Below are 24,515 nucleotides of genomic sequence, written 5' to 3'. Positions count from 1 at the left end.
AACAATCAACCATCATGGGGGATACCACGAACTTGAAGCAGGAATCTCATTGAGGAAATCTGAAATTTGTTTTGTGTAGCCTTCTGCAAAGAGTCCAAGATACTAGAGGACGATGGTTGCAAAACCCGGTCAACAGAACTTTAGTCGTCGTTCTCATCAAACAATGTTCTTTGTACCGACCATTCTGCCCTTCGTCTGTTGATAAAGAAAAAATGACACATAATCCTAATCGTAGCACTTGTTACAAAGCTAACCCGTATCGAAGAAATCTTTTCGAGGAAATCCTTTCGAGGAACCCGTATGGGTTTCCTTTATAGCACTTGGTATGGTAAGGTGGACGTCTCATTTTTCCTTTATTACTTCCTTCCACCTTGCGGGTTTCCGCAGAACTATTACGTCAAACTTTCGTCTTTTGACAACTTGTTTCATTAACCTTCAATTTTGTCGCAGGAACAAACTTCTGTTCGTGGATGAATTGTAGCTAGGAATCGTCTATTGCTCGCTCGAGAAAGAATTTCTTAAACTGCCCAGTACCAAAATAGTCCAGGTCACAATTCACTCGTACACGGAACTGATACGACTAATCGCTTCGCTTTCAAGTAGATCAGATATGGTGCTCAGAACTCTAGCAAGCTGCAGACTCTAGGTGTAGCGGCGGCTTGTTGGGTTTTTTTAAACTTTACGTTAGCCGTTATGTTCACCTCAGAGAATCGCCTGTTGCGGGTATTTTATTGCTCTAACAGATAGTTAAGATGAGCTAAACGGAAGCAAAAGCCTGTTAAACCACACAATTTTGCCGAGTCTGAGAGTTACATGCCGAACATGGTTGACTGCAAGTTTGTGATCGAGCGAGTGGAAGTTTTGCTGAGCTCACCCTGACCGCATTGTTTGTTGTGCGCAGCCTATACCTCTAGAAGGGCAGCGGACTGGGCGAGACAGGATCTGGTCTGGGATAAACGACAGGATATGGTCCTGTCGTTTAACGCTATTTGAATTTTATTGTTACTATACCTCTACATTTGGGCTTGGATTAGACAAGCGGGAGACGAAGGCGGATTAAGGATGTTAGCAAACAAATTAGTCAACTGACGGACTAGTGTAATCATTTCTATACAACTTTACGCACTTGTGGTGATGCTGTGAGACACGGCACCTGGTGCGCACTTTGCTGAATTAATTAAAACTGTTATGATTAGAAGATTCGGCCATGTTAGGGACTTCTTGGTCGAGAGGACCACCGGTGAACTCTGCCAGCACTTCTGTACGAACTCCACGTGACAGCATGCCTGACTGTTGAAGCACTGAAATACAATGTACGACAATCAAATGGCAAATGAAATGACACTCACCACTTAGAGCATGCTTGGAAGTGCTAGAGCGTGGCGTGTCAAGCATTGAAACCCAGCCTCTATTATTCCGCTCTCTTTACATCTCTTAATGCTCAAAGACATCTGTAGAGTTTTCAAGCGAAGCTTTCTTTCTCTATATCCCCGGTTCTGGTGGGTCTGCATGGCTGCTGATGGGTCGCTCATTATCTCTTTAGATATATACATTTTTGCATATATACGAAGGTTATATAATAATAGTGGCTTATGTGACTTTTTTATGCTGACCAAGTATGCCCACCTCGTCATCCGCAACAAAAAAGTAGAAATTACTTCCTACCTAACACATTTGGTGGCGCCGCGGTCATGACCATTAGAGCCATTGGTAGAAGACTAGAAATGTACGAGTGGTGGTACGAGCCGTGGGTTCCACCCGATTCATGGCCGATCGTCGTAGTGGGTTGAGCCATATATACGTAGGTACCAAAACAAACTAAGCTGGATGGTATTAATAATTATTGCTCATTCGATAGGAATTTCCTGATGTTAACAGATAATTCTACGCTATTCAATGCCAATTCCATATATATTCGGAAATTTATGTTCCATGTTAATTTGGAATAATTGACCCCTTTCTTGGCCAATCCGCCATCGTGGGTAGAAGTTACACGCGTGATAGGCAACAACAACAACGGCATTCGGCGTAGCTGGTCAGGACTGAAGCCCTGTTGGCGTGGACTGCAGGACAGCGCCGATCCCCAATTGGCTCCTGTAACATGCTGCCACAGTTGCGTTCCGGCATAGACCACAGTCGTGTGGAAGGAGGGGGGGGCAACCGTTCCACAGCCAGTTAGTTCTCCTGTCGCGGCCTGGTGCCGAACCATGTCCTTGGTGCGGACTGCTGCACCTTTGACTGTTGGCGAGGAGCGCTCTTCTACCGCCTGCTGCTCCTCCGTCGCCCTCGTCGGGCCCGGCACCTGACACGCGGGCGTGCTTTCCTACAAGCGTTGATGCGGCTCCTGGCACTGCCGTTGGGAGAAGGCCACTGCCGGCGCAATTGACGCAATTAACGCGATGGCGCCGGCAGCACCTCTCGGAACGGCTGCGTCCCTCGGCAGTGCCGTGTGTGAACTTCCACACAATTGACTCGGAAGCACCTTGGGTGAGCGGTGTCGGGTGTTCCGGTCAGACTGCGTTCGAGGGCTCGAGAACCCATTCGCCAGCGGCAGCGGAGGCGGCACCATTCAAGCGCCGATTTTCCCCTCGTGTCACTTGCGCGCCTGAGGTCGCTGACACCAGTCCCCGTGTAGTGGCATGGCAGTGAGCGAGCGGCTCCACCTTTCGGCTACCTGCGCATGCGTGCACTCGTCAGATCGAGATGGGGGAGAGAGACCAGGCCAGTGGTGCTATGCAGGAAGGCCCATGTTTCGGCAAATTTAGGGATCTCCGCTAGCTCTGGCGAGACCCTCAAACCAATCACATAATGGTATCGAGAGATAAAATTGAACCTTTGGTAGGCCTACAGTTTCGTTGGCTTACCTAGGCTCACTCTTGGGCTATCATCACTTGGGCGTTACCTCATGGGTGGTCGAAATAGAAGGAGTCACGTGGTCAAACCATCGGCGTATCCTTTCGTATGTTTATTGTTCTACCCAGTGCTACCTGTACACGTGAGTTACGCAAAAAAATGTTTTCCGGTGTATTTTCATTAGACACTTTTTATGGTGTTTATAAGCATTTCGAAATTGGCAAGATGCGCTCTGAATGTGCCTTCAATAAATTTGGAATTCATTGCATTTGGTGTTTTACTTCGCGGGAACGGTGAATACACAGGCAATGTCCGAAAGAAGAGACACGCTCGTGGCGCGTCCCAGAAAGTCGTGGCAAGCGGCTTCTGCCGAGTGTGTAGATAATGTGACGGTCACGGTATTGGGATATTGCGTTGATAACGGTAAGCGGCGCTGGCGCGTAACATTGCCCAGTCTTGCGTTATTGAAACGAAGAAGTGTCGTGCTGAGAGTGCGCTCGTATCGGTGCACGTGACTATCTGCGCAGGTAGTCTGCTGCTTTCGCGCCTTCAGTGCAACCTTTGTTAACTGACGGCCGTCAAGCAAACTCAGACGAGCGAGAAACTCGGGAGGGCATCCTGCATAGCACCCCATGTGTGCCTCCAGGAATGGTTCAGGATTTTCACGTTCCGGCAGGACCTCGGCAACTCGCAGACTGCAGCACCTGGTCTGCTGCACCGTCGCGAGTTGTAGTACATCCGAGAGGCCAACCAGGTTTGGGACCATCGCGTTCGGGGAATGCCTTCGCGCGACTCGGACGTTGCCTTCTCCGCCGATCCCCGTTCAATGCAGCACTCTGCATGGGTTTGTTCACCGGCGAGGGTGCTGTAACGTTCCACTGCGGTGTCCCAGTGTGGCAGAAGAGGTACAGAATCCCTAAGTGTTCTTTGATGCGTGTCATACTTTTCGGTGCAAACGCCTACCACCATTTTTCCCTCGACAGACATCACACGTCGCCTTCGCCATTGTGACGTGGTTGCGCATGCGTGTCACTCTATGCATCCTGACTTGGCGTTAACACTTGGAAAGAGTTTGCGAACGATACTGTGCATAAGCATAAGAAATGCGTGACAAAAAAGTTGTGGCCTTTGTTATAGATAAACATTCCGTGAGATTACGCGTTGCATGGGATGAAACTAAATTGCACGCATCGTGGTTCGTTTTAAAGCATTTCATCAACCGTTACACTAAAGCTTCTCCTCACACGGTTTGCAGCTTGTTCGTTCGATCTGCATATATTTGTCCTAAATTTCCTCGTTTGTTTCAATTCGAACAACTGCAGATGATCACCTTCGGCTGCGCTGGCTTCTTTCCTCGCAAAAAAAGAAAAAAAGGCTATCGCTGGAAATAGCCAGGTAGAACGAACACGGGAGGAAATAAGCGCATTTGCGCAAAGCCCGGCGGTGATGGAAATAATCAGGCGATGCATTCAAATACATGGCCGGGATTGACATGCTACAAGCGGGAAACCCAGCGAGGCTAATCGGAGCGACACGTGTTTCATTGCGCTTGTTATGTCCTTATGCTACACTGGCGCAAAATACAGGTGTCCAAGCCGGTGCGGTATAGAGAACACAGCCGTCTGTGTCGCGCGTATGCCTGCTCTCCTTTGCCGGGCACAATTTCCAGGTGCGAGGCGGGCGCCCGTGAAGCGCACGAACGCGTAAACCTAACCAGAGACCGCGGCTGGCTCGCTCGGTCGCGCGCAGCTGCGACGGATGCGAGGTCGTGAAGTTCATTCGGCGTCGGCGATCGAGCCACGACGACAACCGGCACGCGCGACACATCTGCGAACGCAAGAACACGGCGTTTCCGGAGCCGCTCGGCAATGTTTCCATGCGCTACACGTCAACTGCTGAAGAATTTCTGCGCTTTCTTCACATGTGCCTTTGACAGTGGGCCACTCACTGTCGCGACGGTGTTGCTTTGCCGGGCAGCGAGGAATGTGTGATAAGGACTGCGTCGGTTTTGAATTTGTGCCGGCGCGCAGTGGGAGATAGTGCGTCGACCTGTGGTCGGTTTATCCGAGGAAAAAAAATGGGTAAGCCAATTTGTACCTGCTTCAATCTGGTTGCTTCATTAGCGTTAGGTTTACCTGATTGGTTTTAGCGTCTTCACTTGACTTTTATTTCTTTAAGGACCCCTCACTGGTGGTGTTACATAAGGGGTGAGGTTTACAAATGTTTTTTATGCTAATTAGTGGCCACATGAGTTCAATGAAGAATATTAGCGTTCAGCTTATCAGCAAACGTCGATGAACTGGTGATTTCGGCGGGGCAGGCCGTTCCAGTCGGTTGATGATCGGCATCGGATGAGCGTCTCACCCCTTCCTGTGCTTCTCGCTCGTCTTCTTCTACATCAGCGGTTAAGTTTCAAAATTTAGGCCGCTGAAAGGGCTGGCTATAATCAAACGTTAGTAAGGAAAATCTTCCTAATTCGCGTTTTCTTGGGCAAACAAAACATTTTGTTTGTAACTAACATAAGTTATAAAATTCTGTGGTTTTACGTGCGAATGCCACATAAAAAATTAATTATTCGGTATAACATGCCAAAACCACGATTTGTTTATGAGACAAGCCGTAGTGGGAGACTCCGGAATTATTTGGCCACCAGAGGTTCTTCATCGTGCGCCTACATCTAAGTACACGGATATTGTCGCATTTCACCCCCATCTAAATGCGGTCGTCATTGGCCAAAACCACAATATACTTATCAGGCACACCGTAGTGGGGTCTCGAGATTAATTTTATAGCCTTTTGAATGTGCACCCAATGCGCAGCTTACGAGTGTTTTCGTATTGCGCCGTCCATCGAAATGCGGCCGCTGCAGCCGGGTTTACACCCGCGACCTCGTGCTCAGAGCATGACGTCATGGCCACTAAGCTACCGCATTGGGTAAATATTTTTTTGTATCGTCGCCTTTTATTCCCTGCATTGACTCTTGGAAACCAAACTGCAATACACAATTGTGAAACCCTGCAAGCGAGCTGGTATAACAGCAGCGTCGTGTATTATATATGCGCCTGAAAGGGTGCAGCCCCTAAGGTTTCCTCGAGTTTCTAGTTTCAGCGGAAACTCTTCGTGCATTGTTGTGAGCGTATAAACGGCACTGCTCCGATGACAGAGAGAGTCCTGAACGCTGACATGCAAACAGGAAACGTGCATTAACCTTGCTCACTGGCAGCTGTTGATTCGTTTGCTTGACGCTCCTCGTGTGTACATACAGTTCACAGACCTTCGAAAGAAAACGTGAACACAAGTGCAGCCATGTGCTGCCTCATGGCAGAGCTAAGGTTCAGGGTTTTGCAGTTTACGAGTCTACAGCTACGAGCCTACATGCCCTACGCTTTTCGACCACTAGGCATGTGCAAGCTGTAGTCTTGCCAAACCGACCACGTGGTACGTGCGCTTGAATACGCAACTTGCTGCTGGCTGTTTTCTGACCCGATAGACAACGCTGGTCACTGGGCAATTCGGGCAGAATTGGCAATTTGCATTCCATGTTTGAAAAAAATCTGAACCAAAGTACAAAATCCTTTACAAGTAATACATTTCTCATCAACAAATTACGTATGCACCACCACTTGAGTGCTAATCACAGTAACGTGGATAATTTTCCCCAAATTATACATTCTGTTTGTTTTGTCCGCTTTTAAGCAGAGCTTTCATTGCTTACGATCCCTCTGTTCCGCCTACACTCTCAAGCAAGATTACACCCTTTGGTGTTATCTTGCTTTCCACACAATGATAATCGCCATCTGTCTTGTCCGCATTTCCTTTCTTTAACGTTGCGAGCCCGATACTTCCAAGTCAGGAATGGCATGCGCGTTGTCAGCACGACAGAGCATTCTCGACAGGAAAGTAGCGACCGCAGCGTTTTCAAGAAGGGAAACCCAAGGAAGACAGATGACGATTGTTGTTGTGTGGCAAGATACGACCCAAAGGGTGTAAGAGTTTAAGAGTGTATAGGCCGGTCGGTCGGTCGGTCGCTGGTCGGGTTCTCGTCGAGTAGATTCCTCTTTGCTCTTTAAAAAATAAGCGAGGCACGTCTGTCTGTGGTATTCGAACCTCCAATCTAGCGCATCCAATATAGTGTAAAGGGTGAGGAAGCTGCACCACAACACGCTGTCCTACTTTTCTCGTGACTCACTGTATGAACGTGTTGGACAGAGCTCATTTACATTCGTTGCCGCGAGGCTTTAGGTACAATGGTGACGGGCCGGTTCTCGAAAACAACTTTATTTGTAAAAATTTCAGTAGGAATCCGTTTTTTAAGAAGGCAAAAGGTTTCAGTGTCCAAGTCTGTTGTTATATTACTACCGCACACACAAAAAAAGAACAATAAAGGTGTAATAATCTGTACGCGAATATAACTCAATATGCTAGGACGCGCGGTGCTGGCGCTGACGCCAAGAAATAAACTAAAATAGAAGGGATCTTACGAAAGAAAAGGAAGTGGGTGGGGTGACAAAACATATTTCCATTGTGCATGCATAACATAATCAATCAGAAAGATGAAAAAAAAAACTCAGTGGCACGATTGCGATTCCTTCCTTCTTCGCTTCCGCTGGTTATAAATGTTTAACGAAGTCCAGCAATAATATAAACCCTATTAAGAGGAAGACGCAGGAGAAATCCGAGCACTTGAATATATTCAAAAGAAAAAGTTGCTACGCCATATTATAATGTCACACGGTTTCAGAAAACCATGAATCGGGCATGTTGGCACGGCCCCCCTGTGCCGGGTTCAGATGAAATGACCAGTAAGCCTGATGTTATTGTCCAGCCGTTAAGCTTATTCGAATGGCAAAGGCATGAACGTAATGTGGCATCATTGAGATGCATCATTGAGATGCATCATTGAACGGGCATCACACTCAACGTTCAATTGGTAATTCAAGAATTATTTACAAAGAAACTTTATCCCTTCTGAAGATTCCATTAAAGAGGGTATACGGAGATGTTTTTTATTTGATTTTATTAGTGCGTTATAATTTATTGTAAATGAAACAGTGTTCACGCTAATTTCGTCTTCTAACAGCACGTGAATATTATTACAGCAACGTTAGATTAATAAATAGAATTCTGTGACCTTTTGATGTGACATGTTGAGAAAGTGAGACCACGTCTGAAATATATTTTTTTCATCCGAATTGTAATTGATATGTCGCTCATAAATTTGGAAAGTTATGTTGTGGGGAAACCGAAATACGAAATTTCTCATCAAGATGGCCTCTATGTCAGAGTGGTGCAATATAAAGAGAGAGACAATGTGAAAGCAAAGGAAAGACGGAGAGGTTTACCAGAAGGTGTCTCTCGTTCGCTGCCCTGTAATAGGTAAGGGGCGAAGAGGTGCAAAAAAAGATGACGTAAGAAAGAGAAAAATCAACAACATAAAGCTATCTGTGTGGGTGCTATCGCAGAGTTTGGCAAGGTGCCACATAGTCACACGATGGCACTTCCCCATTTAAACGTAACAACGTCCCACAGTCGCAATCTGTCGCACAAACCGTTACCTAACAGGTAACGCGACAGCGCATTTACAGTGGTTTGTGTTGATGTCCGTGTAAAGTGTATGCCAGTGAAGAGTTTGTTTTGTGTCAGTAGGCGCTCATCGACCTAGTCTAGTGTGGATAAGAGCGCTGCGCTGTGCTGGTTCAATCAAAGGCACTCGCAAAAAAAGGTGCGCTATCGTTTCTTTGCTTCCGCAGAGGTCGCAAAGCGGGCTGTTGATATTCCAACGACAAAAGAGTAACCATTTAAAAAAGCTACTCCAAGCTATAGACAACCTCGAAGGGTGCAGTCACGTCATCGAAGTCGGGACGTAATGCGGAGCCGCGAATTGGGGTTTGGGCCATTTCGAAAGAAAATAAGGGAAATACGACTCTATGTAGTCCCAAGTGTTATTGTTGTTTTTGTTTTTGTTCCTTTCTGCGAATAAAGGCACTATAAGTAACCGTTCAGTATTTTGTGCCCCGCCGAGCAGAGGCGTGGATCTTTAAACATTGTTAACAAAGCTTATTAGTAGGCCTTGTATTAGGCCTATTCAGACGATGCCTGGCCTTCTGTGAGCGCTCTACAAGTGGCGCTGGCGTCAGCGGTCGTGAGTGGTTTCCTCAGGATGGCCGACCTCGCATGGTCTCGGGTCAGGGAGCTCTGGATGGAGGCCAAAGCTGCAGTAAAGGGTTGAAAGAGCCAGCTCCTTCAACAAGAGGAACTGGTCAGAAAGCTTGAAGAAAGAATCACGATTTATGCAGATTCTCGGACGGCACCAAAACATTCAAGACGTGGTCAGGTGTCGGGGGTTGTGTAAGTCTCGTTTCTCAACAGCGCAAGCGCAATACTGCGCCGCCTTGGGTGATAAATGCTGCACTCGACGCGCACGTTATTCAGTGGAGGCCACGGTCACTACGGGGGGTTCACGAGAGCTCGCAGGTCGGAACAGCGGCTACGCTTGGTTCAGAAACTCCTGTATCTTTGTCTTCATTAGTCACGCTGTACACGTTGGTGCACGTGACTTGGCCTGTGCCGTTGTTTTTTTTTTCTTCAAGGGCGGCAGGGTGCACTATTTTTTAAAACTGATGGTAGCACTAAAAAGGACGGATACACGATGAAAAGATGACACGACGACACGACGACGACACGTCGTCGTGTCGTCTTTTCATCGTGTGTCCGTCCTTTTTAGCGCTACCATCAGTTTTAAAGAATGCATAACCAACTAGTCCAGCACCATGTATGGAAGGAAACATCTTTATTCTGAATCAGGCAAATTTGATGACCCGGGCTCAGGTCTCCCATGAGGGCACTTCGAGGCCTTGCCTCGTCGCCGCCTCTCGGGCTTGCTGGACAGCCCACTCTTGTGTCTTCAAGTATTATTGGAGGGTGCACTAGATAGTTGGTCCTGTGTGTCTCCGCACTGAGTCGTTTATTTTTTTTTATTGGTTCCCCGGTCATCTTCACCTGAATGAACGGTCCGGCACACTGGTCGGACGCTTGTTGCGTCGGAGACCTTGCCGCAGCCGCATAGAGCTTGGACAGTTGCTGCACTCTGCTGCGTCTAGCTTTGCTACCCAGCGCGAAACGGTAATTTCATCGGTGGGGTTTGCTCGCCTTCTCATTTACCAGATAAAATGTTATCGCGCAAACGTCATGCCGATGGCACCGCTGAGCGGAAGGGACGAGCACCCTCCCTGCACCGCTTACTCTCATGAAAGGTACGTAGCGTGGTAAAAAGTTATTTTATTTCCGCTCACACGTTGTAAAGGAAGTGGGAAAAAAACAAAGAAAGAAAGTATGGCTCTCACGTAATCGAGAGTTGATATCAGCATGAAATGGCTACCGGCAAAGCATATTGGTTGCAGATTATACCAACCCGAATTCTAAAATTGGTATAGTCCGCGTTCGCAACGGCACACACCATCACGCCGCACCACATTACAGCACACGAAGTTGCTTCGAACTGAACCTGATGCAAGTGTTGTCTCGGCCGAACAACCATCCACAATGCGCCGGACACTGCCGGCTTCGTCACGCTGCGTAGCGCCATCTCTCGAGCCGCGGAACTCACGGACAACGGATGTTGAACAGGCAACCATGTCTCAGCGACAAAAGATGACTGTCAAGTGTATGGTGCCCTGTACCCGAGTTTTCAACGTCGCCCTATTGTAAATGACAAACAAAACTTCAGTATTCAAGAAGTTAGAGCTTGAGTGATACTGTGGACAAGCGTTAGGCGGTACCCGGAAGCAATATTACTTTGTGTAACTTGCTTGGGCAGTAACTAGTGTAGGTAATGCGGTCCTGTACAAAAAATGGGAGGGCCCCCCGAGACCGCATTTTTTTATGTTTTGACTGGTTGCCCGGATGATCTCGTTTTGTTCTCGCCACTGGCCCGGATGTTGTCGTTTGAGTGCCCGATTGGCGGCTCCTGCTTTTGGCTCACGGTCAATTGGAGGTGGCCGACGACGGGAGCTGAAAGCATTTCGTGCTTAACAGCGCCAGAACGATGCCGAGTCGAGCACACGACAGTGACTCGGCTCGTGAGCTCGATGCAGCCGAAATATCGATGCAGCCGAAATAGCCGGAGCTTCAGGATAAGGGGACGGCAGCGCCTCGGCAATTTCGACATATCTTGAATTACTCTGGCAGCTTGCCACGGCGTCCGCTGGACTCACTCACCTATTCTAGTACATTCTAGTCGTGGCAAGGGAAGATCCTCTGATATTCGTCTGCCAGTAAGTTGAACCACTTGCATGCTGAACGACGCTTAATTTCAGTTACGGGCATCGAATAGTCGGTACACACGACCACTTTGGGTAAAAGCACTGCCACTTTTTACGGTGTGTTCGTCCCATTGTGGTTTCTCACAGAGGGGGAGTGAATAGTCTGCTCTTCCTCGTGAAGCTTGCTGCCAGTGACTACAACCTGCCCAGTCCCAATGAGTTGATCAGTCAGTTCGTGGCACTAAAAAGAAAAGAAAGCTGGCTGTTCCGCCAGAAGGGCAAAGCATTCACTGCGATAGCAGGGTTCAGCATGGCATTCGAACATCTCCGACGGTGCTCAATCTATACGCAGGTGTGAAATCTTGGCGCGACAAAACGCGCAAGACAAATTTTTTTTTTTTGTAGAAAAAGCACGGAACGGTACTTTATCAAGCGCGCCGCCAGTGGTGGTGCAGGCGTGGCAGTTTGATGGAACACGAGAAAAGAGCGGCTGGAAACCATCGGTGTTGTGCAAAACGCGCCAAGTGATTCGAGTTGAATATCAAAATACTTTTGGAATAAATTTTGAATAATTAACAGCCGTTTTAGATATCCACAGTATGTTCACACCTTAGTATTAATAGCGTTAGAAAATTTGTCCACACATTGCTCCATATGAAACATTGTTTATTAAAAAGCACGAAGGTAGCATCGAGAGCAAATATCGACTTTATTCGCGTAGACGGTCACTCTTTGGGAAAGGCGAATGAACCTGGCCCCATGAACGGCTTAGCCGGCCCCACTGCTTTCATTCTCACGTTTTGCACATGTAGTACGAAGTTCGAGGCATATCTCATGTTTTGTGTCTGTGCAACGAAGGATGACACAAATAATGGCATTCGAAGAACCTTGATTCATTTGCAGTCGTGAAAACCCAGTCTTAGCTGAAATTTAATGGTATTTCTGGAAGCCAACCTCTCAAACTAATCTTCTTTATGATCCGACGAGAATTATTTCGCTTTCGATTGGCAGATTACGAGTTGGATTACCTCCTTCCCAGGGCCTCCACGTAGCATGGATGAATGTATGGATGTTGTGTGTGGCTCCTTTGAAAAAGAGTGGTGGCTTGCGCCATCAAGCTGTATTGTTCTTTTTTGCCAAATATTCTACCTATCTTACTTTTTTCTTGCAGATAATAAATGCGTAACCTCTAAATTTCTAAGCGGCGTGGACGTCTCGTAGTGGACTTCCACCCGAGTTTGCACTGTGACATAGGTTGCGAACGGTGTGGTGCGCAGTCGTAAAATAAACTGAACTGCACGTATTGAATTTAGACGCAAGCTAAAGCGACGCGTCGTAAGGATTTAGACATGTACGTTATCCTGCATAATTCTTTATTTTGATTGTGCTGATGTTGTTTCCAAAAGATACAGATATATAATTATATCGCTTTTTTTCTCTCGTGACATAGCGTGAGAACATTGAAGTACCCCGAGGGACGGTTGACATGATGTGCGATATGATGAAAATGTAGACTTCGCCCAGTAAAGAATATCTGTGCATGCTATATAATAGGATTTGTTAAAAAGAATCTGCTTAACCTCTCTTAGAATGTATATACTGTGTTGAACGTGTTAGTATTTCGTTAGTTTGCGCGCCCTGGCCCGACGAACCCAGCAGCGAATAGGACAGCATGGAGCAAGATTTTTCTTTGTAAAGAAGAAGACAACTGCGTCCTCGTTTACTGCCTTCTCTGTTTTCATTATGACATTAGTAGTGGTTTATTTTTTACACCCCGTTTACACCACCAGTTACTCACCACGTGTATTATGTGCCAGCCAGTGCGATTGGATGATGTTCGCAAGAGTAACTCGTAAGTGCTAAGGCATTGGGTGCTAAAGGCGGCAAGGTAAAGTGTCCTAAAACAATCTTACCTGTTATCATATCGGTTCATGCTAGGCGGCACCGTAATGTCATACAGCAGCCAACGTATTTCCATGGAGCAGTAGCGTGTCAATGTCCGCTAGTTGGTGAACTCTTATTGAAGCCGGAACAGTGCGAAATCCGCCGAGGTGCAAAGACCGGCACATGAACGGCGCTCGATGTCGTCATTTGGTGCTAGCGCTTTGTTGTCTTCGGGCCTTGTCGAATGAGTCTATAAACATGGCCGCATCGCACACGGCTGACAGTCTATTTCCTTGCGAGTGCTTCACCTTCTCTCAAGACCAGCCGCAGGTATTGCGACAAGGCTCGACCATGAACCACCGAAAGGACCAGGGGCCCTATGACGTAAAACTATTCCAATATGTTTTTATTCCAATCTCGTGACGTCAAATTTGCGTAACCGCCGACGCAAGCAGCGGGTGGTGACCCAGAGTGTTGTCTGAACAGACCAATAAAACGCCCTCCTCGTTTAACGGAGGTCACTTTTGTTTGCTTTAAGAACGAATAACATTGCCTACACTGAGCGGCTTCTCTTGTCTAATTGGCTGACAAGAGGTCCGGAGCACGCTCAAGAGAAGAAGGATTCGATGGGGCCGAGCCAGTGCACTGAAAATCGACAACCGGATGAAAAGGGTGGCGCTGGCGTCTGTGATTTGTCCGCCTTCACTTACTTATCTTGTGGTGGCTGGTCGGAAATCGCGACGGCATGCAGCGGAAGGTTAAGAATGTCGCTAAAACGGATCCTCAGTGAAGAATAGCTGGCAGAACGAGGTTGTAAACATGTCAAAGGTGACCTTAAACGTTACACGGCCATGCAAAAAGCTTTATTGTATGCAAATAACCCATGCTCTCCGGCAGGTGCGAGTCGCCAATGCTTGAGCCATCAGCGGCAGCCATCTTTTATTGCTTTCGGAACGGGGCAGCCTGCGGCTATCCAGAAGAAAACTCAGTTTTGTTCGGCATAATAATACATTTTTAATGCGTACACGTCACTTTGACGTGGTGAGTTTTCGTGGTTTTGTGACGTCGCGTGACAGGCAGGTCAAGTGGGTGTCGCCCGAAAACTTTTGACCAATAGCCGAGCGCTGATGGCGAAAATTCGTCGAATCATAGCTATTTTCCTTTTGTTCTTACCAGTCATGCATAATCAGCGTGTTCACGTCATGTCAAGTGGGGAGCTATCGCGGCTTTGGTTACGTCGCGTGACAGATAGGCAAGGTGGAGGTGGTTCAAAAAAAGTTTTTGACCAATGGCGCAGGGCTGATTGCAGAGTTGGAATAGAAAAGTTGGGAATAGCTTTAAGTTATAGCGCCCCTGTGCGCTTTCTGGCTTAGGCGGCCAACTACAACTCAGGTGTGGCTGACACCATGGCTGTGGCAAGCTTGCTGCCGCTTAGCCCCCAGAAGCCCCCTCCACCCCGTACGAAGTCACCAGAAGGAACCGCCGTACTTACCATGCTGTCCGCCAGGCGGCTCTATCATTTCGGGCGGAAGAATTATCCAGCCCCTTTGCTTAGTTCTTTTTTTTAGAGCGCAGCTCTTTGGCGTCCGTTCCTGGGTTTCGCGTCGTCGTCGGCGTTGTCGTCGGCGTCGTCGTCGGCCTCGTAACCAGCTCCGCCCCCCTTTCATCCCCCCAGCGCTAGCAGCGACCGGCTGATACCGCTGGATGCCGCTGACGCCGCTAGAGAGTCAAGATAACGTGACTGCATAGAACACCGTCGCCGCCATGCAGAAAGAGTATCAGTCAAAGGCATCAGTCAGTCGCTGCTATCTCTTCCCTCCTCCCTTTATCGTGTTGTCCGCTTGCTGCGCGCGCTTCTGCCCCCATCGTTTGCCGCTGGGTGTACACGCCGCCCCCCTCCGCTTCCGCTTACTGCTGGTTGCTCTCGACGGCGGCGATGAGCCTCCGCTTCGGCGGCGCGAACTGCAGGGTCTTCTCGGCGGCGGCGATGAGCTTCTGCTTCAGCCTCGCTTACTGCTGGTTGCTCTCGACGGCGGCAATGAGCCTCCGCTTCGGCGGCGCGAACGGCAGGGTCTTCTCGGCGGCGGCGCTTAGCCTCTGCTTCCCCCACGGCTGTGACAACCTCGCGAGGCACTTGTATAGATCTCGTCTTTGAGAATCAGGCATTGGTGTACCAAGTCGAACATATATCAGTCTATTTCTCCGACCACAAAGCTTCCTTCATGACTGTCAAGAACTGTTAGTGGAGTCTTTGTTAAAGGAATACGTGTGAAAAATAAAAAAAAAATTCTGTGATAGCGCATACATGTGTTGCTCGATTTCTTTGCCTCAATCTATCCAAAAGGTGAAACAGCTTATTTGCTGCGCTCAAATTTCGCATTAGGAAGTAACGTAATCGTCGGTATGGTATGGTATGGTATGGAGAACTTTATTGGGTCCTGAAGGTCAACCATACGTTGACGCGGGCCGCTCCCACGTTGGGACTGTCAGGCCGAGCCCTTCAGCCACATCGCGGGCCTTCTGGACTGCCCGTAATTGGTCAGAGAGTGATTCACTGTGTAGAATTTGCCGCCACCATTCTTGTTCCTTGTCACGGTCTGTGAAGACCGCGGGGCACTGCCAAAGCATGTGGTCAAGAGTAATGATGCCATTGCACTTATTACAGTTGGTTTGAATTTCCCTCTCCGTATAGATCCTGTTAATAAAATATGGACTTGGGTATGTTCTTGTCTGTAGCAAACGTAATGTGACCGCTTGGGCTCTGCAAAGCTTACCGTGTGGCAATGGGTATTCCCTTCTGCTTAAATAATAATGCTTCGTGATTTCGTTATATGTTAATAATCGATCCCTGTGTTCCCCGGGTGAAGTGTAAGTTGCTCGGTCTTGAAGAGCACGGCTAGAAAGTCCTCGTGCTGCTTCATTTGCCACCTCATTGAGGTTTCTCCGAGCTCCGTCCACCACCCCCAGATGTGCAGGAAACCAGCGGATTTCGATCCTCTCACTCTTGACCTTCTCTAATAATTTTGTTGCTATCCGTGTCACATATCCGTTGGTAAAGTTGCGTATGGCTGTTCTAGAGTCGCTGTAAATATGTGTCCACCGATTAGCCCGGATGGCTAAGGCGATTGCTACTTGTTCTGCTACTGTGGGGTCCTTGGTATAGACGGTGATGGCATCCTGTATGTTACCTTGAGTGTCTACGACAACGGAGGTATACGCATCCTTATTTTTAACCCAGGCAGCGTCAACGAACACCGCCTGCTGCTTATGTTGATCTATGTCTTGAAGGATTGCCTTCGCCCTTGCCTTCCGTCTCTCGAGGTTATGTGTCGGGTGCATGTTCCTAGGGAACGGGGTCGTCTTTATTGTTTCCCGTAGTCCCGCTTGCAATTGTGTTAATAATTCTCCTTCGTTGGTGTGGTTAATTTCTACGCCAATTTCTTCAAGTAGCGCCCTCCCAGGGCGTGTCCCCATTAGTCTCTCCTGGTGGGCCACCTGTTGAGCCTCAGCTATCTCCTCTACTGTGTTATGCAGCCCTAGGCGCAATAAGCTATCATTGGCCGTGCTGATGGGAAGTCCTAGTGCAGTCTTTATAAGTCGTCTGATTAAAGCGTTTAGCTTGTTCTTATCAGCCTGTGTCCATTGGAGCATGCCAGCCACGTACGAGAAGTGGCAAAATGCGAATGCATGTACCAATCTTATGGCACTGTCTTCTCCTAGCCCCTTATGCTTGTTGGTAACTCTACGCAGAAGCCTAATGACTTCTTCTGACATGTTAGAGATGTATTCTATCATCCTGCAATTAGATCCGTTCGCTTGCAGGAGAAGTCCTAACACTCTAATAGTCTCCACCTGCCTGATTGGTTCTCCATTCTTGGCGCATATGTCAATGCGGGGTTCTTCCTCTGGGATATATCCGTTCGGCCTGCGCCCACGCTTACTGCTCCGTAATACCAACAGTTCTGATTTTTTAGCAGAGCAGTTCAGTCCCATACCCTCAAGTGTTGTTTCTACCACATAAATGCTTTCCTGTAGTTTGATCTCTGTTTGTCCCATATTACCTTCGGCACTCCAGATTGTTACATCATCTGCATATATAGAAAAGTGGATACCCTCAATCTGCGCGAGACCTCGAGCCACTTTTGACATTGCCAAATTAAATAACACGGGAGATAGGACAGACCCTTGTGGTGTCCCACGATTCCCAAGTTCCAGGGTTGTCGATTGGAGTTCGCCTAACCTGAGACAAGCAGAACGGCCACCGAGAAAGGCTTTGACGATATTGTGCAATCGCTTACCCAATCCAATCTCCGAGAGGATATCCAATATGGCCCTGTGCTTGATGCGATCAAAGGCCTTTTCTACATCTAGGCCTAGAAGATCTCTCGTATGTAGCGGGCTAGCAAGAATAAGGTGATGCTTGATTAAAAGCATTGCATCTTGAGTCGAAAGTCCAGGACGGAAACCGATCAGGTTATGCGGAAGAATATTTCTGTTTTCTACATACTTAGTCAGTCTATTGAGTATGACATGCTCCATGGTTTTGCCCAGACATGATGTTAATGATATGGGTCTTAGGTTATCTAGATTGAGTTGCTTGCCTGGTTTGGGAATAAGAATTGTGTTAGCAATTCTCCATTCCTTCGGATAATCACCGTTTTTCCAGAGTTCGTTGAAATACTCTGTTAAATATTTTATGGAATGATCGTCCAAATTTTTCAACAGCCTATTGGAAATGCCATCTGGACCGGCAGCAGATCTACTGTTGAGGTCGTACAGGGCTGCACGAACTTCGCTTTCTGTGAAGTCTTGATCCATAGGCTCACAGTCTTCCCCTGTATATTCAGGCAGGTCTGTACTCTCATCGCTATCCTTAAGTGGTAAATACTTAGCTGCGAGCCGATCCAGAATGGCCTCCTCCGTTGTGTCCTGACTCTCACGATGGACGAGTCGTGCTACTGCTGTTCTCCTATTAGATTTCGTGTCGTTCTCATGAAGCAAATGTCTAAGTAAGTTCCAATTCCCACCACGTCTGATTCGACCATCTATGGAATTACAAAGCTCATCCCATTGTTGTTTCTGTAAATTTCTGGAGTGTTCTTCAATCTCCCTATTCAACAATTCTATGCGCTTCCTGAGTCTCCTGTTCAGCCGTTGCGTTTTCCATCTATTTAACACAGATTGTTTCGCTTCAATCAAGTGCGCCAGCCTACTGTCCATGATTTCGATATCCTCCTCTGTGGTAATATCCTTCGTTGCCGCCTTTACATCTTCCCTGAGCTGAGTGGTCCAAGTTTGGAGTGTTTTCTTTTGTCCTTCCTCTGTCTCAGCTCTGATTTTCCTTGCTTTCCGAAAAAGATCCCAGTCAATGTAGTTAAAGTGCTTTATCTCATTACTTGGTGTTTCCAATAGTATTTGTAATATGTAATGATCACTACCCAGGTCAATATTGGAGTTATTCCAGCCAGCGTTCGCTAAGTTTGATACAAAAGTAAGGTCTGGGGTGGAGTCCCTGCATGTAGATGTACCACACCTAGTGGGATAAGCTGGGTCTGTTATGAGGGAGAGATTAAGATCTGTAGCTAGGTGCCAGAGTCCATCCCCTTTCTTAGTATTCCAGCGATATCCCCAGGTTTGATGTGGGGCGTTGAAATCCCCTCCGATAATGAGTGGAGCGTGCTTAGTAACAGCCATAGTCTTATTAAGAAGTGCCCTGAAACTCTGTTTCATGTCGCTAGGGCTGCTATAAACATTAAGACAAAAGAGGCTTTGCGGTTTGCTTCTATTCCTTTTCAAAATTATTTCCACTAGTAAGTATTCTAATTTGTTTAGTCCAAGGCGCAAATCATGTTCTATGTAAGGTATTTTCTTATCTACGAGCGTGGCTAGCCCCCTACCCGGCTCTTTGCCCCTGCATGTCGCTTTGTATCCGGATAGGCTGATCTCATCCGCCAAGGTTTCCTGCAGCATAATTATTTTCGGTTTGTCTGGAGAGGCTTTTATTAACTGCATAAGAGGTGCTTTTTTGTGATAAAATCCTCGGCAATTCCATTGCCACACGGTAAAGCTCCCCCTGCTAGCCATTGCTTATAGAACCCGCCTTACTGCTACCCGCTAGAGTACGCTTCGTAGAACCCCCGACACGCTAGGGAGCGAGCGATCTGACGCTTTCTGCTTCTGAGGGTAGGTATTCGTCGTCATCGCCCTGTGCTTCTACTTTGGTGAGCCTCTTTTCAGCCGTCAGTCTCCATTTCCATAACTTATCAACTTTGAAGGTAGTTTTATCTATGGCATCTCTAAGTTGTTTAATCGCCTCCTTGATCTCTTCCAAAGCAGAGCACACTGTCATTTCTACTGGGCTTATTGCCCGCTTCTTTGGAGCTGGTGTGTTTTCTTCATCCTGGCTGTTGTCATTATTCACCGGTTTGGCTATTGCTACTTTTGTGGAGTTAGTCTGCGAGTTCTTGCGAAGTTCTACAACCTGCTTAGTAAGTTCTTCATTTGCCTTTCTCAGATACGTTACTTCTTTAATTAGCTGTTCTACCCTGGCATCATTATCTCCGACCAGCCGCTCCGCACCGCTCTCCGCAGCCCTCACAGTACCTTTCACTTTGTCGGCCCAGGTTGTTCCAGATGTCGTCTTGTCGCCAGGCGTCTGCCCTCCTCCTTCGAAGCGCACCTGCACTTCGCGTGATCTGGAGCGGCTTCTGCCCTTCGACGGCGAGCGGCGTCTTGACCGTGTGGGGCTCCTTGAGCACGTGCGCGCCCCCTGGTGCCCGTTTGGGCATCCCATTGCAGCTGTGCTGATGTCGCCTCCGATGCAGATCTGTTGCGTTCTCGTCGTCGAACTCGTACCACGTATGGAATTTGGTACCGCTGTCGGCAAGTCTTGTCCCCAGTTGGGTGGTCCCCTCCACAGAATTTGCACTTAGGCACACACATGTGATTGTCCTCCGGGTTTTGAGTTCCACATCCTCTGCACTGTACCACGTCCGGTGTTGGACATACATCTGATCGATGTCCAATCTTTCCGCAGGCATAGCAGACATCAAACTGCTTCCTATACAGGTAGCACTTGACGAGGGTCGACCCGTATCTTACATAATTGGGTACCTTGAGCCCATCAAACAGAACAATAACCGAACCCGTGGATTTAATACGTTTGGCTGCCAATGCCAGTGGGTTAAAGTCATGCACAATGTTCTTCGTTATCGTGGCCTGATTGTCTCTGAGGTCAACTCTCCGAATCACTCCTTTACACGTGGTATGCGGAGCTGTCTCGTAGGCGTTCACTTCGTATTCGGTTTCCACTATAATGATTGACCTGATTCGCACATACCTGGCAGCATGGCTGGGATCTGGTGTACTAACCACCACGATGTTTTGCGTGAAGTTAGGGCAAACGACATCCTCTCGGGCTTGTTGCGGAGTCAGGCCCGATGCTTCAATAACCGCCACGCCTATCGCTGTGGTGCTCACTTTGCTCAAGTTGAGACCTCCTCGTGGGCGGATGATGATTTTGCTGTGCTCCTCGGGCAATTGGGGCATCCTTGATGCCTTGACAATCCGGTTTTTGAACATAGTGGTTGTAGGTCCCTTGTTCTTGCTGCTGTTGCCTTGCTCTCGCTGGCTCTGCGGCGATGTTTTCCCATCGCCAGTAATCCTTGTGGTGGAGCGAAATTTTCGGCTTGTCACAATTTGCCAACCTAGATCTTCCTCATTCTCTTCTAATCCGGTAGCGTCTTCATCTTCCATGCGCGTTTCCGCCATCGCGGCACGGCGGGGCCAGTAGGCCTACTCGGGTCTTGCACCAAGAAAGGCCAGTAACAGTCCAAAAATGAAAGTCCCACCTTAAAGAAAGGTCTCCGCAAATTCCCGGTGACTTCACAAATCCAGTGATGTGCTTGAATCCGTGATGGTGGCAAAGAAGGCTGCACAAACATTCAAAAACGACGGAGCCGGTGTGAGGGACGTCCGCACCTCGGCTTCTTCTTCTTCTTCTCCTCGTAATCGTCGGTAAATTTTTTAGATTACGACGTAGATTTCGCCACCACCCATCTACTCATACGACGTTCCTCAGAGCCAGTCTTGGAGATGAAATCATACGATACGTTCCTCCTACCCCCTGCGCCCCCTCCCCCCCCCCCCTCTGTGGGCTTTGAACTAGGAAAGACTGCGGGTGGGCTGGAGTTTCACCTGCCTGTCGGGGTCCTCAAATTTAAGGAATGGGTCGGTCCTGGCCACCACTGTTCACACCTCGACCACACGTGCCTATATTCAACTTTCAAAGCCCGTGCAAGTCTGTGTCTCTGCAGGACCTGCCTCTGCCGTGAAACAAGAAAGAGAAGCGTCACGTTTCGTACCATTTATATTTTGTTTGCATATGTTTTCGACCCTAGTATGGTGCTGATTTGAGACTGAGAAGGGGAAAGAAGGCTTTGACAAAGTTCTTCGTTCATTATTTATTTTTTTCGAACTGCCGCACATGTTACATCCTCCTCACTAACCATAACATCCGTTTTGCGCAGGTTTCCTTCCTTTCTCCGCATTCAGCACTCGATAGCATCAGTCTCAGGCACGGCAGGCGCTGCAGTGGTTTCCGTCTGGGTTAATCGTTGCCCTCTCATCAAATGATTCCTTTTGGCAACACTTTCCGTGTCGTCTTCGTATTCTTTATCCGATATTTTCAATCACTCTAAACATCTAGAGAGAGAACTGTAGCCGAAGTTATGGCCTCATGGTTGAGTTTCACTCAGTGAATGGACCACAAAATGAAAGTTTATTGCATCAATAGGAAAAGTTAATACAGAACCATTTGGACCGATAGCCTATATGGCTAGGGACCGGTCCAATAAAAAAACGATTAGCATTTTTGTACAGCTGTTACTGGTAATAAATACAGATAATTGCTATACATAGGTACTAATTAGCAATCAGCCCTAATTTTACAAGATGAACAACCACATAATAATCTACATCAATGACAAAAGATGCATACAAGAGAAAAAAAACTAACGGTAGTACACAAAATGAAAAATGCATCCGCAAAACATCAAGCCAATACTTGTTTACAGACAAAGTAGCGCTTGCATATAATGTCGAAATTTGTTGCAAGTTTTATTTCAAGATGGAAGTAATTGCACATCTTAGCACTGGAAAATTCGATTAGCCTTTCACCGTACACATTGAAGCACACAGGGAGGTTAAGATTGCCGTTCCTTGCGTGTTGAGTGTTTAGCGATAGGAAAATGAAGACCTTACGACGCAGAGGTGCATTAGTGTTTATTATCTTGCTTACTATGCAGGAACTCGTCTGGTTCCGCAGAGTAACAAACAAGTGCATGCATATACGTCTCTCAAAGAGTGTACTGCTGGGATGATGCTCTGGGGGAAAAAGTAAGGATACGCACAGCCCGCTTTTGCAAGCGGAGTAACGGTGCTAGGTAAGTTGCGTATGTTTCGCCCAACGATTCGCAACAGTAACTAAGGTGGCAGTGAAACAGGCTGAAGTACAAATATCCTAGCAATGTCAATTCAAAGTATTTTCGTGCGCGTATGGGAGTGTAACAGCCGAAGGGCAGCTTTTTACAAACGGCGCTTATTTGGTCTTTCCAATGAAGGCTGGTATCAAATATAAGCTCTCGTCTACGCGTGGACCTGTGCTCGAAACCCGGCGACTCCGACGTGTCGAAACGTGTGCAAAGCCGTCCTCGGCGATCCGGGACAATAGATTGAGGGCACCAACGGACTGGAAGCATGTTAAGGTTTCGTGCAGTGGCCAACATTGTGATTTTTCCCCCGACGAGCCCAAGCTTTAGTATTGCAAGGAAGCTTCTCACACGTCTGCTTGTTCGGTCGCATCTCACCACCACACATCAGTAACCTCGAGGCGAGCGTCGACGACGTATGCCTCCAGTCTGTAGGCGATCACTGTCGCGAGGGCAGCGTGCGGTGTTGCACGGCCTCCGTATTGTCTGCACATTGTCTGATGCAGACGTGGCCCGCCTTGGTCTCGCCCCATGGAACTCACGTAGCAGGGTAACGATACGCTTGAAATAACTGCTGGTTCGCTGCAGCCCGTCTTCGGCAGGTTGTCCTGAGAGCCGGTTCACGCATACCGCGCACTTGGCCATTCCGTTGACGACGCATGCGCGGAATGGCCCCTCTGGCCGCGCGGATCCGCCAAAGTATGAGGTAAACCCCGCGTAGCCTTGCCCGCTTCACCGATAAGTCAAGAAACGCAGCGCATCAAATGCAAACGCTAGCTGGGCACCATGATGCGCCAGACAGTGCAGGCGTAGCCGGATCGGTCACGTGCCCATTGACCGCGTTCAGCGTTTAGAGAGGAGCCTATGCGAGTAGAGCTGCCAGATATATGCACTCTTTTCCTTCTTATACGTGCCTGTGTCACCTCCGCAAGCCCCTTTCTGGCCTGCCCCCTATTCCTTACATATGTTAAGGTCTCGGCCACGCTGTAGGCAGATGCGACGGGGTCAATACACTCTGCTGTTATCTCTCAACCAATCTCTGACCCTGGAAAGGAAAGCTCGGGCACAGCCTAAGGGCGTGAGTTCTATCTCGTTTTCTTAAGCGCTTATTTCATTGTTTCATTCTTCTTTAATACGTCTTTCAGCTCTCACATGTAGAAAGAAAGCATCCTCGTGTGATAAGCCACGCAACCCAACGCGGACTGAGTACCGTGCGCTCAGCAGCCGGGAAGATGTCAGAGAAAGAGCAGAGGACACTAGCTGCAGTCTGCTTCCTGGAGATGTTCCGGATCGGCAGCGAGGACTATCGCTCAAGAGAGATGTGGGCTTGTTCAGCAGTATCACCCTCCTGCTTGGTGCAATCATAGGTGAACAAAATTCGCCCTTTATCTCTGTTCCAGGTGCATTCAGATGAGGATAGTTCGTCCCGACCATTTCTAGATCATAAGAAACAAATTGAAAAAAAAAATATCTCAATACAATGGGGAACCGCTGGAGCTCAATATTAAAGCGTCTCATATTGTTCTGCATTAAAAATTATTAACTGGGACACGACGGAAAACGCAACTCCTGCAAGTGCACGGCATCCCACATTTGAGAGGGTCTAAAAAAATTTCTATTTTTTCGTACTTCTTATACCGAACGCAAACGCATTGGTAAGGGAAAATAACGTAAGATAACATCTTTGTGCAAGCCCGCAACATCAACGCAATATAATAAATTTTCCTTCTGGACAAGAAGCTAAAAAGCGAGCCTTTCTGAGCATATTTTTAATGCGCGCTGTGTGAACGAGTCTCTCCGTTCTTTCTTTCGTTTTTTTTTTTCGTGCGTATCTTCACACACCCTGATCGTGCAGCAAAGTGAAGGAGTGTTGTTATTTTTTCATACTTTTTATAAGGAGACCGCGGAATGTATACTCGACTCACGCCACTACAGTTTAATCTCTGCTCAGGCGGACATCAGTGCAAAGAAAAAAAAATCAATTGCGAAAAAAAGAAGTACCTAAAGTAATGCACTTCTTAGTTACACA

General features: G+C 47.8%; 1 protein-coding gene across 3 annotated transcripts in view; it reads left to right on the top strand.

Moving 5' to 3' along the window:
* Positions 1–4,330: 4,330 nt before the first annotated feature.
* Positions 4,331–24,515, top strand: part of LOC142564473 (Y+L amino acid transporter 2-like) — a 30,387-nt gene continuing 10,202 nt past the window's right edge. The window contains exons 1-2 of one of the 3 annotated variants that reach the window (XM_075675486.1): positions 4,331–4,934; positions 23,632–23,853. In XM_075675486.1, the coding sequence (XP_075531601.1) occupies positions 4,931–4,934; positions 23,632–23,853 (226 nt within the window). In that variant the 5' untranslated portion in view covers positions 4,331–4,930. The remainder of the gene's footprint in view (positions 4,935–23,631; positions 23,854–24,515) is intronic. The other 2 variants (XM_075675485.1, XM_075675487.1) reach the window with 2 other exon arrangements.

Source organism: Dermacentor variabilis, chromosome 11, assembly GCF_050947875.1.
Source record: "Dermacentor variabilis isolate Ectoservices chromosome 11, ASM5094787v1, whole genome shotgun sequence".
NCBI lineage: Eukaryota > Metazoa > Arthropoda > Arachnida > Ixodida > Ixodidae > Dermacentor > Dermacentor variabilis.
Note: the sequence above shows the minus strand (reverse complement) of the source record. Positions and strands in the feature narration are given on the sequence as shown.